Here is a 15709-nt window from a genome sequence, read left to right on the forward strand (position 1 = left end):
TTATACAGCAATGCCAATGTGACAGGAGAGACAATATTAGCTGTACAAAAAGGGGAATTTAGCAGCTGAACATTGCTTTATAAGTACTTCGATTGATATTTAGAAATGCTTATTTTTCATATTTGCTTATTTAGGCATCTGTTTACCAGTGGAATGATCCCCTGCTGGTCCTTTTCCTGTTTGCCCATCATGGTATAAGATTTACCGGCCCCAGTCTGGCCATATGCAAAAATACAAACGTTATAGCCCTCAAAGGCATGAAGTAACATTTCCTCTCCGATGTCTCTGAACACCTGCTGCTGGGAGGCATAGTTGGTATCTTCTGGCTGTGGATAGATGAAGAAAAATTTTAACACTTTAGTTTAGTGTCCAATTCATACTAATAACTAGTTGCTTATTAGCATGTCTATTATTGACATATTGGCTGTTTATTAGTGCTTATAAAGTACATATAATGCATAACATCCATAATCCTACCCAATATGCTAAACTTAACAACTACCTTATAAACTATTAATAAGCAGCAAATAAGGAGTTAATTGAGGCAAAAGTCATAGTCAATGGTTAGTTAATAGTGAGAATTGGACCCTAAAATAAAGTGTGACCAGAAAAATATAAACTGCATGATCTTTGACCATTGAAGGGTAATTACTTCTATCATGTTTTGTGCATTGCACTGCAAGCAATGCTTATTTCGGTTTCATTTCATTGAACCACTGACTTACTGTTGTATGTGACCAGTAGGAGTAATCAAAATTGAAGCTTTTGGTTTCTTTGGGTGCTTTGGGGTTGATGATGGCTGAAAGACAAGGAAAAGAATGGCAGAGAATGAATAAGGTTAATAAAACATGTTGGAGATCCTGAGTGGACATCTAATACTCTGTTGTCAGCCACTAAATGGCCGCCACACAGTCAATAAGTGCTGAGTCACTGTAGTTTGTCTAAGCGGGTCCATGCGGACGTGCTCTAAAACCCAGCTGCTCTCAGCAGTGCTCAGTGATAGTCAACAGAGAGAGGCAGGAATCACACCAGACAGAAATTATGTTCATTTTAAAATGAGAATGACCTTTTGCAGACATCGTCAGGAAGATTTGAGTCATCTGAACTTACATAGTTAAAGTAAACGCTATTCACAAACGTATGCTGCTCAAGTGCTGATGACATCAGGAAAAAATTTTAAGGTTAAATTTTAAGTAATTTCCTGGATATGGATTGCCTGTGAAAAGTTTTCTGCTCCAGAGAATGTGACAGATCAAGAGGAAAAGAAAAGAAAGCTAGAAATAATTACACACAGGTCAATGTTCCGATCCTATGTGTTACCCAGCAGTAGACATCGTTCACAAGTTTATATTTCATACAATCCTTGAGTGAGATCCAAGTAACATGTTTAGTTTACTGTCCATCATGGAGGACTCAAGCAGAAGACTCGACTCAGACTCTAAACATCTCTCTGGACAATTTAATCAATAATTCATAATAAAGTAGAAGTGAATAAAATAAAGGTGGAGACGGACAGATACCAGAAGTACTGTCACAGGAGCGAGGTGAGCGGCCCTTTAAATATTTAAATACAGTGTTGTGATTGACAGGATTTAATGACCCGCTCTGCCTGAACTTCATTTAGATGCCCATTTTACCAACAAAGAAGTTTCTTTGCACCACACGCCAAAAAAAAAAATAAAATAATAATAAATAATAATAATAATAATAATATTATATATATATATATATATATATATATATATATATATATATATATAAGCAGCACACAGTATGTAATTAACACAAACTAATACTCTGCACTTGAGAAAACTAGAACCTTCCCACTAAAAATCTGGATGAAGTGAATGCACAGCATGAAAATCATTGCCAAAAACACACTGTAGAGGAGACAATTTAACTGGACTTGGATCATGTGAAAACATGATGGATAACTGCACAATTTTCATCTACTTAGACAGCAAAATGTACCTGGATTTAAACTGTCTATAATCACTTCCTGGTGCTTATTAGTAGCTCAGAACATCATTATTCTGTCAATCTTACTCACAGCCAGCCCACACGCCACCACAGACGCTACAGTCAGGAGTCTGTCAGAACATACTGTCTCTGCTCTGAAATACATCTCAGCTGCCATATGGTGGGATGTGCAAGACCAGAAGCCAAAACCACATAAAAATAGCCCTTAAAGTAAACTCTTTTAAATATTCTTAACCAACCATGAAGCAAAAAGCCACAATAACCACGAAAAGGGCATCTGAAGTACACATATTTTCAGTAAATGCTTGAGCAACCATTAGTGGACTGAGAAATTGAATTCAGTCAAGCAGTCATAAGGAAACACACACACACACACAGTGGTATTTTCACATGCACATAACTAACACAAACAGACAACAAACAAGCAATAAGATAAATGTGATGAATTACGTTTCCTTCAACAAACACAATGTGTTCTGACCTCAAAGAAGGGCGATTCAAGAATGACCTTCAGAAAGTCTCTAGGCTGAAAAAGATTTTCTGCGTGAAGCAAACACTTATCTTGGTTCTCCAGGGACAGCTGGTCAATGAACAGAATGCATTTGATTCCACACTGTAGTTCATGATCTATGCGTTTCATTTTATACATGGTGCTATAAGATCTAAATAGGGACATTGCCTAAAGTGATCATAAGCTCAAAATCCTACACTAGTGAAAAATAGTGAAATATTTATTAACATATTTTTGTGTGTGTGACATTATTGCATCAACAGCTAATTTGGCCTAATTAATGATTCCATAAAAGAGCTCTTATGCTATTAAATGGTTGGAACACCCCAAAGAAATTTTTTACTCACTGTTACAAATTGAAACACATACTCAGGCAAAACACATCAACTCACTGACTTAATGATCCATTAACAGATACATGACGAGGAAGATCATCTGTGAATGACTTGATTTTGAAACAAATTTCATTAAAACAAATGGATTTATAGTCTCAAAAAGCCAAGGTTGCAGAATGCTAGGTGCTGTCTAATGATTTATTGCGATTAATCACATCCAAAATAAAAGTTTGTGCTTACAGTAATATATTTGTGCTGTGTGTGCTGTATATATTTATTATGTATATATAAATATACACACATGCATGTACAGGTATACATTACATGCATATATCTATGAAAAAAATATATATAAAAAATTTACAGCATATAATATAAATTTGAATACATATAAATATTTTTAAAATATATACATATTTGTGTGTGTATTTACATAATAAATCTACACAGTACACAAATAAATTAAATAAAAAAAAAAATAGATTTGAGCACTTCTCTCAATAGCCCAGAAATCTCACGGGAAATCGCTTCTGAACTTCATAGATGCAGCACCACAGCTTCAGAGTTCAGATACAACATTAAACATATTTATGAGTCTTTCTCTTTCTCTTTCTCACACTCTCACTCACACACACAGAGCTGCCAAGGAACAGAAGGACATGTCATTGCATAATCCCTCCTGTAAATCCCTGTTCTACTTTTCATCTATTTCATTTAAGCAAAGCTTGAAAAAGCCTGAATAAAATGAATTTATCTGCTAACTAAAGCACACATAGTACAACTGACCTCCAAAAATGATTACATGCATTCATCTAATAAACCAAATGTCCTCTAAAAACAGCCTAAAATCTCCTAATTATTTGGTTTTCCCATTCATTTCTCATCTAGCTCCAGTTTGAACAATCTAAACACATTTGAGCATGTGAATCTGAATGGCACATACATTAAGCAACATCCTGCAGCCATGTTTTACAACGCAGGAAGCTCAATTCTAAAATGGCTAGCTACATTTAAAGAGTTGGAGTGAAATAATTCATTCACTCGTGTCCATTAAAGGGACAGACACTTTTACCCCATCTATACATCTGTGTTCAACTGTCCCTATAGGGCAGTCCAGTGCTGGCTGTACATCAGAGTATATGAGTTATAATAATAGCACTGCATAGCCCAAGGGATATCATGCATCATCGGTATAGAAGCACTACCATGTTACATCTACTCTGGTTGCAAGTTGTAAAATAGTGTTTGTATGTGCATGTGTGCTAAATAGTCTGCCGTCTGAAGAAGGAATGCTTTAACAGAATAAAATGTTTCTCAGCAGCTGTTATATTTAAAAATGAACTTCTGTTTTTAATTATCAATAGATGTCAAAATAAAATAAGTTAAATAAGTTAATCTGCCAGAAATACCTTTTTTAATATTTACTATAGAAATTAAACAGACATTTTTTAAGGTTTAAAGGGGGCATATGATGTTGCTAAAAATAAGATTATTTTGTGTATTTGGTGTAATGAAATCTGTTTATGCAGTTTAAGGTAAAAAAAAAAAAAAAACATTATTTTCCAAATGCTGCACATTATAGTTGCTCCTCTATGCCCCGCCTCTCTGAAAAATGTGTCGATTTTTACAAAGCTCATTGTTCTGAAAAGTGAGGTGTGCTCCGATTGGACAGCTATCCAGTGCGTTGTGATTGGCCAAATACCTCAAACGTGTGATGGAAATGTTAAGCATCTACCCTAGCCTGTGTTGTCGTTTCGCGGTCCAATGAGACAAAACCAATAAAACCCATTGCGAACAAGGCATTTGTTTCATATAGTGGGAATATAATTACTGATTATAATGACTTATACTGTCTTTTTATGCGTTGCATATTGTGCCGTGTAAACATAAAACCATGTTGTGATTGGAGAAACAACAAACAACAAGCACTACTCCACACTGCTCAAAACTCACGTTTGAATCATCGGTGGCAAATTCTTTTAAATGAAAACGTACTTACAGGCTGTGAGTCAGAAGCGCCAGACTGTCCTTGCAAGTTGGAGCTGCCACACTTTACAAAAGTGGCAAAGAGTCTTAACTTTTATTAAGAATATCTCTTTGGGTTTGAGGCTTTATTCTTTGCAACTTTAGGGATCTTATCTATGCACAAACAGCTTGCAACACTCCAAAAAGAAAGGAAAACTTAAAATCGCATCATATGACCCCTTTAATAGCTTTAGCACGCATATATATTTATAATTTTTTTTTCAATACCATATGTAGAAATGAACAATGCACCACAATTTATTTATTTATTTGTATGTTGGTTGGGTTGGAAGGAGTAGGCCTACACACAGTTTTAAACAAATAAAAATGTAATCATATGTTTGCATGTTTGTACATGTCTGTTATACACAAAAAAAATATTCTTAATACTTCAGTTTTTTTGTTTTTTTTTATGCAAGAGTGTTCAACATTCGACATTAAGCTGAACAAATGGCAGTTATGTGACAGTAACTTTATGGTAGCTTTGATTGTAAGTGTTCTGTTGCTAGGAGCCTAGCAGGTCACATTCTGGAAACTGTGATGGCTTTGGAGTCCACTAACCCATCAAACCAATCAGTGCTAATGATGCTAACCTTGAGATGCCACTGCTTGAATTATTCATAGCAGTCAGGGTGTCTGGTTTCATGCTCCTGATCTGTTATATTCCAGCATGAAGTAGGTTGTTAAAACACTTTTAATATATTAAGAGGTCAGTTATCAGTCAATAATGTTCTTAACACTGTGAATACAAAAAACCTCTTTCCTCTCCTCTCATCCTCTCTCCTTTCCTCTGCTCTCAATAATGACTATGATTCACATCCAGCCTTCTTAGCAACGGTTACATCAGCATCCTGACTGTAGCGGTAAATGCACAAACCTAATAACGAGGAGGATTTTTAATCACTTTTAATGCCCAGAGGAGGACATGGCGACTGCTGATGTGTGTGTGAGTGCAGTGAGATGGAGATTTTGGGCTGGCGGGTTTTAAAGGTCCCCTGAAGTGCCTTGAAACAAGCAGCATTATTCTAAGTGGTGATGTAATTTCAACTGAAACAGGAAGATAGGGCGGGACATATCGAGCAGCCCTGCCCCTTTTTAAAAATAGCCAATTACCGTTTTGGATATATCTGCTCGGGCCAGAGGCGTTGAGCTTGGTAAAGCCGCATTTGACAGCAACAGTCTAATAGATTACCCCTAGATTCAATATGAAAACAAAATAGCGGTCATAATCATGCTGAGACTGTGTAGTTGTAAAAGTCTTTAATAAATGCCCACACGTGCATATGATCTGCTCTGTGCAATCCCATCTCTGGACCAGAGCCAAAGCCCGGATGTGCGCTGCCGCGGTTCACATGAAACAACGTGAAACCAGACCTCATTTGCACCAACGGAAAGCATATTTACACTGTCTGAATCGTTTCCTATCACCTACAGTGTGCACTAAGAGCCATTCAGGAAATACTACACTGTGAACAAGTGACTGATCTCATGTGCTTCAGCATCTATATTTATAGTGCAGGAGACGGGCTCTTTGGATTCTCGAGAGCATTTGATTGGTCAGAAGATTTGATGAGAAGATGAAGTACGAGATGACATTAAAAAAAATCGTTTTTGAAAAAAAAAAAAAACAGTTTTGGTGGAAGTTTTTTCATGGGGAGTTGAATAGATGAAATTTCCCATTATAGCCAAACTCTCAATTTTTCCATTACAGCCTGATGATTATGCATCAGATTAAACTGATCAGACTAATCTTAATGAAAATGCCAAAAGGAGTTTAAGACTACTTCACCAAAATGCATTAAGAATAATTTCAAGAGAGGTATGGTCTGGTATCTACCACACTGTAGTTTAAAATGGCTTCACCAGGGGCGCCGGACTGGGGGTAAAACCAGTACTGATTACCAGGGCCCCAAAGGAAGAGAGGGCCCTTGAAAAGTCTGGAATATATATTTTCAGGGGGGGGGGATTAGGACTGACTATGCATAGGGCCCCTGGGCTTCACACTCATAGTTTTGTTTTCTGAGACAAATTTCTGGCAAAATTATAAAATATTTATATTTTCCTAGAGAAAATCAGTAGTCCTTGATCAATTAGTGTGACATGCCAACTGATAGCTTTTATTTTGTTGATTATAAATTATTTCAGGCTTTTTTTGGGGGGGGGAAACTGTAGTTTTTGATTAATTATTGTGACATGCTCATGGTTGTTTTGCTTTGTGTTTTGTTTTTCATTTAGTTTTTCTTAACGTTTGGCTTCATTTTTATTTTTCTTTGCATTTTGTTTCCTTTTGTATTACTTTGCGTTTTACTTGGTTTTATTGTTCTTTGCATTTTGTTTTGTTTTTCTTTGAGTTTCGTTTAGTTTAGTTTAGTTGATTGTGAAATATTTTTCTTGCTGTAAGAAATAATAGCAGTCATGCCGTTCAGCTGCTCCTCAGTGCTGTCAAAAGGATGATTGGGAACAATGTCTTTCCTCAAATACTGTACATTCTGAAATAAAAGATCATTGATGTTACACAGTGTACCATGCCTTTTACCCAAGATCTCACTGGGAAGAAATCACAAGTAACATCCATAGAAGACCATAAAAATGGCACAGCTTTAGCTTAATCAAAGCTCTGGATTCTGTTGAAAACTGAAGACTTCATTTCCACACACACCTGTCTCAGTCAATAAAGAGAATGGAATTCTGGGAGTGATGTGATCAGGGGAGCATCATTTAGCACTTTGATCAACATGGCAATCGGATTCTCTTAAACTATTAGCGAAAGTCTCTCCTTTTTCATAATCACACAGTTTCATCAAATGGATAATTTGGTATCTCTTCTAAATGGACATATACCACATGCATAATTACCACAGTATCACTGAGAAGATCACACAGAATTTACAGCAGCACTGAAACCAATGAAATCCCATGTCAGTAAAGCCTTTTTGCTGTTAGAAACCATTAGACAGAATCTTACATTAGTTTTCTCGCAGGGACCAGAGCTAAAATCTTTTGTGGCTTGGTAATGAGACAATTTCCAGCGAAAAGGAAACTCTTTTATAAGAACTTAAAGGCCTGTGTGAGCAGCCCAGTGGTGCCTCGGTGATAGCAGGGTGGCTTAAACCAGTCAGAGCTGTCAATCACTCAGCTTTCCACCATTCTACGGCTTTGTGGGAACACGGCTATTGACCCATCTCAAGCTGGCAGCGGTTACAAAGCAGCCAGCGTGGAGGACAAAAGACTCTCTCTGGGCTCAGACTCCCACTAACAACCAGTTATTTACACCCTCAGATTGAGACTGGGACTGGCTTCTTTCCAAATTACTGCTGACTAGAAAGGCTCTTTCATGACATCATCGACCCTCTTGCCTTACACCAAGTCTACTTTTCAAAGGACAGTAATCTAGAAAACAATTCAGAAAGATGTGTTTGCATGTGTGTTTGTGCATATTAGCACAGTTTTAGCTTCAGCAATACTAGTAAAGTGCCATATAAAATGCATTCAAAAAACACATACCTCCACATAAACAACAAAAGAAGGTCAAACATGTTAAGTAATGGAATGTTTCTCACATTAGATTCTGAATAGATCTCTAGTGTTGCGCCACTCCACTGGGCCTTTATACGGATTGGCTTAAGCAGCCTGGCGATTGTGGTGAGGGCTTTGAAAGGATGTCTTTGAGTGGACTCTGAATAGACACAGGCAAGCCACACAGGCTGTCTGTGCAGGTAATCTTGCATTTCAAATGAATGCTATGCTTTAGGATGGCTTACATCATTGCTGTGCTGAGGCAATATGCCAGGTTAGAGGCTTAGATGATGGAGAACAGATGAAACAGCTGTTATTATTAAGAATCCAATTTAAAAAACAAGGATTTGAAAGGTAATTATTAAAAAAAACTAGCACACACCATGAAAAAAAAAAAAAAACTTGAAACAGATACTAAAGAATGACCCTCACTTATAAGAAAGTTAATGGAGATAATATAATCTGGCAAACTGGAATGTACTCATTAAATGTATACAATTTTCAAGATTATTTAAAATGTTTAGCAATGCTAATCAGAGTTGTTTTAATCAGCCACTGCCAGCTGTGCATCTGAATGTACCTCAAATGTTCAAACTTTGCAGTGCGTCAGGAATGTGTTAATGTCTGCAAGTATGCCAGAATAATTCTGTAAATGATTTGAGTAATGTTTAATATTTTTTGCACAAAAGGAATTTCAATTTCATATGCAAAAAAAATGTCAAATAGACCAGCTGGGACTTATTAGCATTCACAGACGTAGGTTTACACACATATTTGTATGTTTGGATATGTGCTGAAACATACAAATGATTATGCATACTGCATAATGACAATTTTAATTCTACAGTGTCCTTGTTACACTTATTATTTATTACTTACTACAGTAATAACAATAAATGTAGTATAATTACAAGAAACTAACCATAAACCAAACCCTAACCTAAGCACATGTAAATTAATATTACTCGTATTTCATTAAATAATTACACCGTATCAAGGACATTCTTGCTCTTTCTATATGCATGTCAGTGTGTGCCTACATTATAAAAATACAGTGACAATTTTAGTAACAATATACTATTATACAGATATTTTTCCATTACTGTTTGAGTAAATGCAGATTTGATGTTAAACATATTGTTGGGGCTGTGACATTCATCTAAAGATCTGACAGAAGGCTGACTTGCACAATCCATTAACAATGACAATAAGTGTTTCTACTGCTTTTGATGGCTCATTTCTCTATTGTTCAAGGTTCAGTCTTCGTTACCAATTAAAACAAAAGAACAGAGTGTGTTAGGCTTTTATCCTCACTGTTATCAGTCTAGAGCAATGTCATATTTCCATTAAGCACCACTAGTTCGGTGCCCTTACAACAAAAGTATCTTGTGCAACATGGTTTACAGATTTGCCAGTCCCAATGCATCTCCTTCGTAAAACCCTTGGCCTAACCTTCACAACAATACCATGGTGTAATATTACATCTGCCATCATCAGGACAGTTTTGTACGTGCACTTTGTTTTACAAACAGACAAAGGTATAACAAATGGCACACTGATTTTTAGTAAAGTTTCTTTTGACCCGTTCTAGTTTTTGACTCAATATTTGATGAAAATATCAACGCTATCAAAAACTAGCTCAGGTACAAAGACGACGGTGGACACAATGTTTTTCTCAAGCAACACAAGGTGGAAGGGAGGAAGCTAAATTAGGCCAAACTCTAAATATTTCACAAGCTCTCATCCATTATTGACCAATGGCTGCGCCCAGCCAGGCAGATTAGAAATCAAATCTCTCTCTCCAGTCTTTCAGTTCCCTCCATTCTTCGAGCACATTCACATGTTTAGAACCAAGAAATCTTCTGCTGCATGATGACACTGTCTAAAAAAAATAAAAAAAATAAAACTGCACTATCCTTATTCCAATGTAAAAAAATATTCAACATATGTTTACAGCACACTTTAGGATAAAAAGGAAAAAATAATAACAAAGTAGTGACCAGGGCAAGTTTAATAACTTTTTTTCTTAAAAATTTTTTCTACACTTTCTTTTTTGACTACAAAAACAATTTCTGTCCAGGAAAAGGGTTCATTAAACACTCACTGACCTTTTGGTGAAATCCAGTAGGACATGTTTTCAAGCTATAGCCTATCAACCTTAAACCATAATATAGTTATATATCTACCTTCATGGGCTAGTTGACCCCTGGCTCTATACATGCCAGTGTGGTTTTATTATTCTCATTGGTTTACCCAACAACAAAATATGCAACAAAAGACCATGCAAGTGCACACGCACACACATGCTCAAACATATCTTCGACCTCATCTAACCATTTAAGATGCCCTGATTTTATGTTCCTTTACAACACAACATCCTTGACCGAGAAGATGATGTCTCTTCATTAGTTCCTTTGAAATTGACCACTCACCCTACCAGCTAATCAACTGGTTGTTTAGTGTCACAAACAGCTAACCAACATCGATCACTAACAAATACAGCTGCAGTGCATGTTGGCATTGCTGCTTGTCAGTTCATTGCAGCATCCCTCTATTTTTTTCTCTGCTTTAATAACTCTCAGTTTCTGTAGCCACATTAGAATAATGGCTGACGATGAAATGAATGTCGGATCTAATTTACTGGTGAGATTGTTCTCCCCAGTTCACTGATCAGTTAACAATTATCCCACATCGTCTCAAAAAGACTGCCCTTATGAAATCCGTGCAGATGAGGTCAAAAACTCAAACAGGGCCAATAAAAACACAAAACACGCCTGCAAAAACAACATGAAGACACACAGTAAAAGTCATGCTCTGTAAACTGGAGTGTTTTGATTATTCTTAGTGATTTAACAGCTGGATGTTCCGGATGGAAGCATCGGGGCTCAGGTGCAGTTGGGTACTTACTGGTTGTGTTTCCTGACATCTGGATGATGCACTTGGAATCTTTACTCATCTCACGAGAGTTGAAGGGACGGACTCTCACCGCCACTTTCACCGAGGCCCCTGCCATGGTGCCTCTGCGTGTGTGTGTGTGTGCTGAAAGCACTGCTTTAAATGTCCAGATCACTGCTCACACCTGCAAAGAGAGAAATGACACCGATTTCATCAAACATAAAACTGGAAGATCTAAATCTTTATCTATTACATCATATTTAAATATAATATAACATAAAAATTATTGGATTACTATTACTATTGTAATTGTATTTCCGTTTATGTTATTACAGTTATGTTATTAAATATATACATTATATTAGCTACATATGAAAAGCTGCTTACTAATTGAGACATACTGATCAATGCACAAAATATTATTGTACAATAAATTTACAGTAAAATCTATATTCCTTCATCTATGTGCAGCACTTCTGAAAAAAGAGAGGATATTACTTGTTTAGTAGCTCCATTACTATATAGCAGCAGAGAGATATTGATTTAGACTTTCCCAATTGGAAATTAAATTACACCTACTTTCGGGAAGGCTGTAAATCTTAGCTGCCTATCACCATAGCAACTATGAGTATGATTTATGTTGTATCTATAAAGAAATGACATGATGGGATGACAGGCTGAAAAGCAAAAACATGATTTCAGTGGTGACTTACGATGAGGTTAAATAATAAAATCTAAAAATGTTCAATATTTCGATGTTCAGATCAGACAGGAAGAATGTGTTTATATGACCTCACCGTAAAAGGATCATGCACGGTCAGCTGCAGATCTAGAGTGATACTCAGCCCGGCAGCAACAAAAGAACTGCACGGCTGGCTAAATGTCAGTATGCTCCCTATTATAATAACAGATAACAGAGCTGGCTGCCACAAACTCTGAGTCCAGCTCAGACTGCTGGTCGGACCAAAATGAAGGTCCAATTAATGTGTCATGCAGGGAAGATTCATGACCTTTAAGCCTTAATCTCATTTTCAACGAGTTCTGCTTCTGTTTATAAGAGTGTTTGCTACAGACTGACTAACTAAGAGCTTTATTTGAATAAACGTAAAAGAGCTCATATAGTGATCTCATGTGAGCTGCATTATGCGTTGTTTCAATTAGACTAACATCACGCTGAGTCACGTTCTGGTGTGACGGAGTGGGTTCAGTCCTTCGTTTGCGTGAACCTCAAAGACAGGATGTCAGTTTACAAAGAAAGTCAGAAAGCTTTAGGTTTAGTGCTGTTGAGTCGATGAAGAGAAACTATAAAATTGGTTTTATAATACATGTATTGTGACTAGCATGTTGATTAATCAACCTATTCATGCCCATTCTAAACAATTTCTGATTAACCTAATTAAATATTGTTATGTAACCAAAAAATGTGGTACTTCATGTGGTAATATATTAATTAAACTGGTTTGATTCAAGATTGAAAATATTACGTAACAAGCCTTTCCTAATTGTTACACCAATAACAGTTTTTTAAGAGTCAGATCAAGTAGAAAAAAAAGAGATCAAGTTACCTTAAAAGGGTAGTAAAACAAACAAAGAGATATTTTGAAGAAACAAACAGTGGCTGGTGGCCATTAATTTCCATTGCATTTTCCCTACTATGGAAGCCAATGGCTACCAGCAACTGTACCAACATTCTTCAAAACATCTTCTTACACACACACACAAGAAAGGATTCGTACAGATTTGGAAGTACATGAGTATAAATGATGATTAAAATTTTAATGCACTGCTTTTCTTGATCTGACCTTTGAAAATGACCATCACTGGTGTAACAATTAAGACTTGTTAAAACAGTTTTGACTTGAATATTACCAGTTAGTTTATACATTATCACATTAAATAGGTTTGAATAAATTTGGGTGAGTAAATGATGAACTGTAATCTTTGGGTGAATATGCTTTTAAGGTTATATTTTACAGTGTAAATCATAAAATTCATAATGTATTTTTTTTGTCACCAGTCACTGTGCTTTTAAGTGTCAACAAATCTATATAAATTGTTCATTTGTGTGACATCATACGCAGGATATAGTGCTTTTAAAGCACAGTGGGAATCATACGCAATTTCATATGCGTGTTGCCAGTACTCACTATATTTTCCCAACTCGCTACCATATTAATGAAAAGAAGAAAAAAAAATAGAAATGACCATTCTTTATCTGTTCTCTGGTAAATTCTGGAATCGTGATTCATAAGCGCTTTCCTGATGACATTACTACGTGGCTGCGAGCCTGAGACAATGAATGACAGTGCATTTATCTCACAGCACTTAGAGATATGTACACAAGGACATCTATGATGAACAACATCTGTTCCAATACTCAATAAAATAAAATAAAACACTTCTCTGTCATAATAATAATGTCTGGATTTGTTGACAGGCTCTAAATGGCCGCACCCCACAGCAGTCCCACCCTGGTGACCCAACACCAAATAAACAGACAGAGCCTCATTAATACTGCATTGTCCTCTAGAACATGCCAACAATGGAAAAACTCTTACCTTTACAATGCTGATCCTCTGATGCTCTCAGCTATTGACAGATCAGCTCCCACTACTGCCTCTCGTGCTGGCTTCTCTAATTCTCTTTTTTTTTCAGCTCTTCCTCTGATATGCTGAACACAGTCTGCTTTTCTCTCTGTTTAACAGAGGATCCTTTATTTGATCCAGCGAGGTCGTAGCTGGATGCCCGGTAAGGCCTGCTTGTATGGATCAAGGCTTCTTAGTGGAGAGATCTTTGAGTGCCCTGTAATGTAGAAGCCAAAATGGTTCTGCTAGCTGCCTCGAGCGGTGGTGCTGAGACTGACTGAGCCAGTGACATCATCACTGAGGACAGCAGTAGCATCAATGCAGTAGAGAGGAAGAGAGCGAGAGGGGGAGGAGAGAAGGGTGGGGGGGGGGGGGTGAGGGGGAAGGGGATTAGATTCTCCACGGAGTACAACACACACACACACACACTCACGCACAAACATGGCTCTACATGACATGAGATTCAGCGGCTAATGCTGGACTGCATGTGTGTGGTATGTTAAAAGAAACAAAGTATAATGTACAGTAGTATGGTTTTTGAGACAAAATCATATTTAATATTTAGAAGAATTCACCTGAAAACCCTTTTTAGTATATGCATTTTCTGAAGTCAGGAAGAGAATAAGAAACTAAAAGAAAATGACACCAGATTAAAAAAGAATTATGAAAATAATGTATCACATGAATGTATCTTCATGAAATACGCATTACAGAATGAAATTAGTCTATGCTGGGTTTTGTAACAGCTATAAAGATAGAAGGTTAGAAGGTTCAAATAAAAATTAAAAAAGGGCTAAAAAAACAGATGATGATGATGATGATTACATCGACTTCTAAGCTTTAACATTCCATCAGTGGTTATGCTAAAGTTAATTTCTTAAGGTAAAAATTTTGTCTTAAATTCTTGATGATAACAAAATCTTAATTTTTATGCAAGTTTGGGGGTAATTGAAAGACAATTTTATTATTACTACATCGACTTCTAAGCCTTGGCATTCCATCCATTTTCATAATGTACAATTTGATTATGGTTATTAATACTCATTATTTATACCTTTTGTTGTGGTTAAAATTTTGTCTTAAATTCTTGATAATAAAAAAAAAACCTTCATGTTAAAAAAAGGTTAAAATCTTAAAGTTTAGGGGCAATTGAAAGACCATTTATTATTATTATTATTATTATTATTATTATTATTATTATTATTACTTCTAAGTATAAAATGTTCCATCAGTACTTATGCAACAATGAATGAATGAATGAATGAATGGTGGGAGGGACAGAAAGAATGATATTTAAGGAAAAACTGTTTTACTGTAAATATAATTGTCAGAAATGATGCTTCTGAAAATGAATCGAACTGCAGAGAACTGTAAATAGTATCTGACCTCATTTTGGCCTTTCCTTTGAGCTATCTGTAAAGAATAATCAGCTTTCCAGTGGGATTACTCTCAATTCACAAACTATTAGAGCAAATTGGACTGTGCCCTCCTGACAAATCCAGTAAACCCATGTAACACATTCATAGTGGAAGCTTTTCCACTGACATTAATCCACCTCTATTCTTCTGACTCAGCCTGTTTGCATTCTAAAATCAGGAAATGAATTAGACTAAAAGGAAATGACACAGTAAAGAAATAGATCTCATTTTGGAATCAGGATTAAGTATTCCATTAGCATATCTTCATAAAATTTGCATTAAGAGTCTATGTTGGAATTCTAATAACCTGATCAGTTTTTTTAAGAGTACAAATCAATAATTAAGGTTATAATAACCAAAATATTAGAGAATTAAAGACAAAGTGATTTTGAAAAAGGATAACCAAGCATGCATGAATAGCTTGGAATAAGTCTTAAAGAGCTT

At 36.1% G+C, this 15709-nt stretch overlaps 1 protein-coding gene across 9 annotated transcripts in view; it reads right to left on the reverse strand.

Moving 5' to 3' along the window:
• LOC127959931 (kinesin-like protein KIF1A) overlaps positions 1 to 14130 on the reverse strand; it is a 56787-nt gene extending 42657 nt beyond the window's left edge. For 5 of the 9 annotated variants that reach the window (XM_052559420.1, XM_052559415.1, XM_052559414.1 and 2 more), the window contains exons 1-4: positions 13821 to 14130; positions 11275 to 11446; positions 726 to 799; positions 147 to 326 (exon numbers count right to left, since the gene is read on the reverse strand). In XM_052559420.1, the coding sequence (XP_052415380.1) occupies positions 147 to 326; positions 726 to 799; positions 11275 to 11380 (360 nt within the window). In that variant the 5' untranslated portion in view covers positions 11381 to 11446; positions 13821 to 14130. The remainder of the gene's footprint in view (positions 1 to 146; positions 327 to 725; positions 800 to 11274; positions 11447 to 13820) is intronic. The other 4 variants (XM_052559419.1, XM_052559418.1, XM_052559417.1 and 1 more) reach the window with 1 other exon arrangement.
• Between the last annotated feature and the right edge of the window lie 1579 nt (positions 14131 to 15709).

This window comes from Carassius gibelio, chromosome B6 (assembly GCF_023724105.1).
Source record: "Carassius gibelio isolate Cgi1373 ecotype wild population from Czech Republic chromosome B6, carGib1.2-hapl.c, whole genome shotgun sequence".
Taxonomy (NCBI): Eukaryota; Metazoa; Chordata; class Actinopteri; order Cypriniformes; family Cyprinidae; genus Carassius; species Carassius gibelio.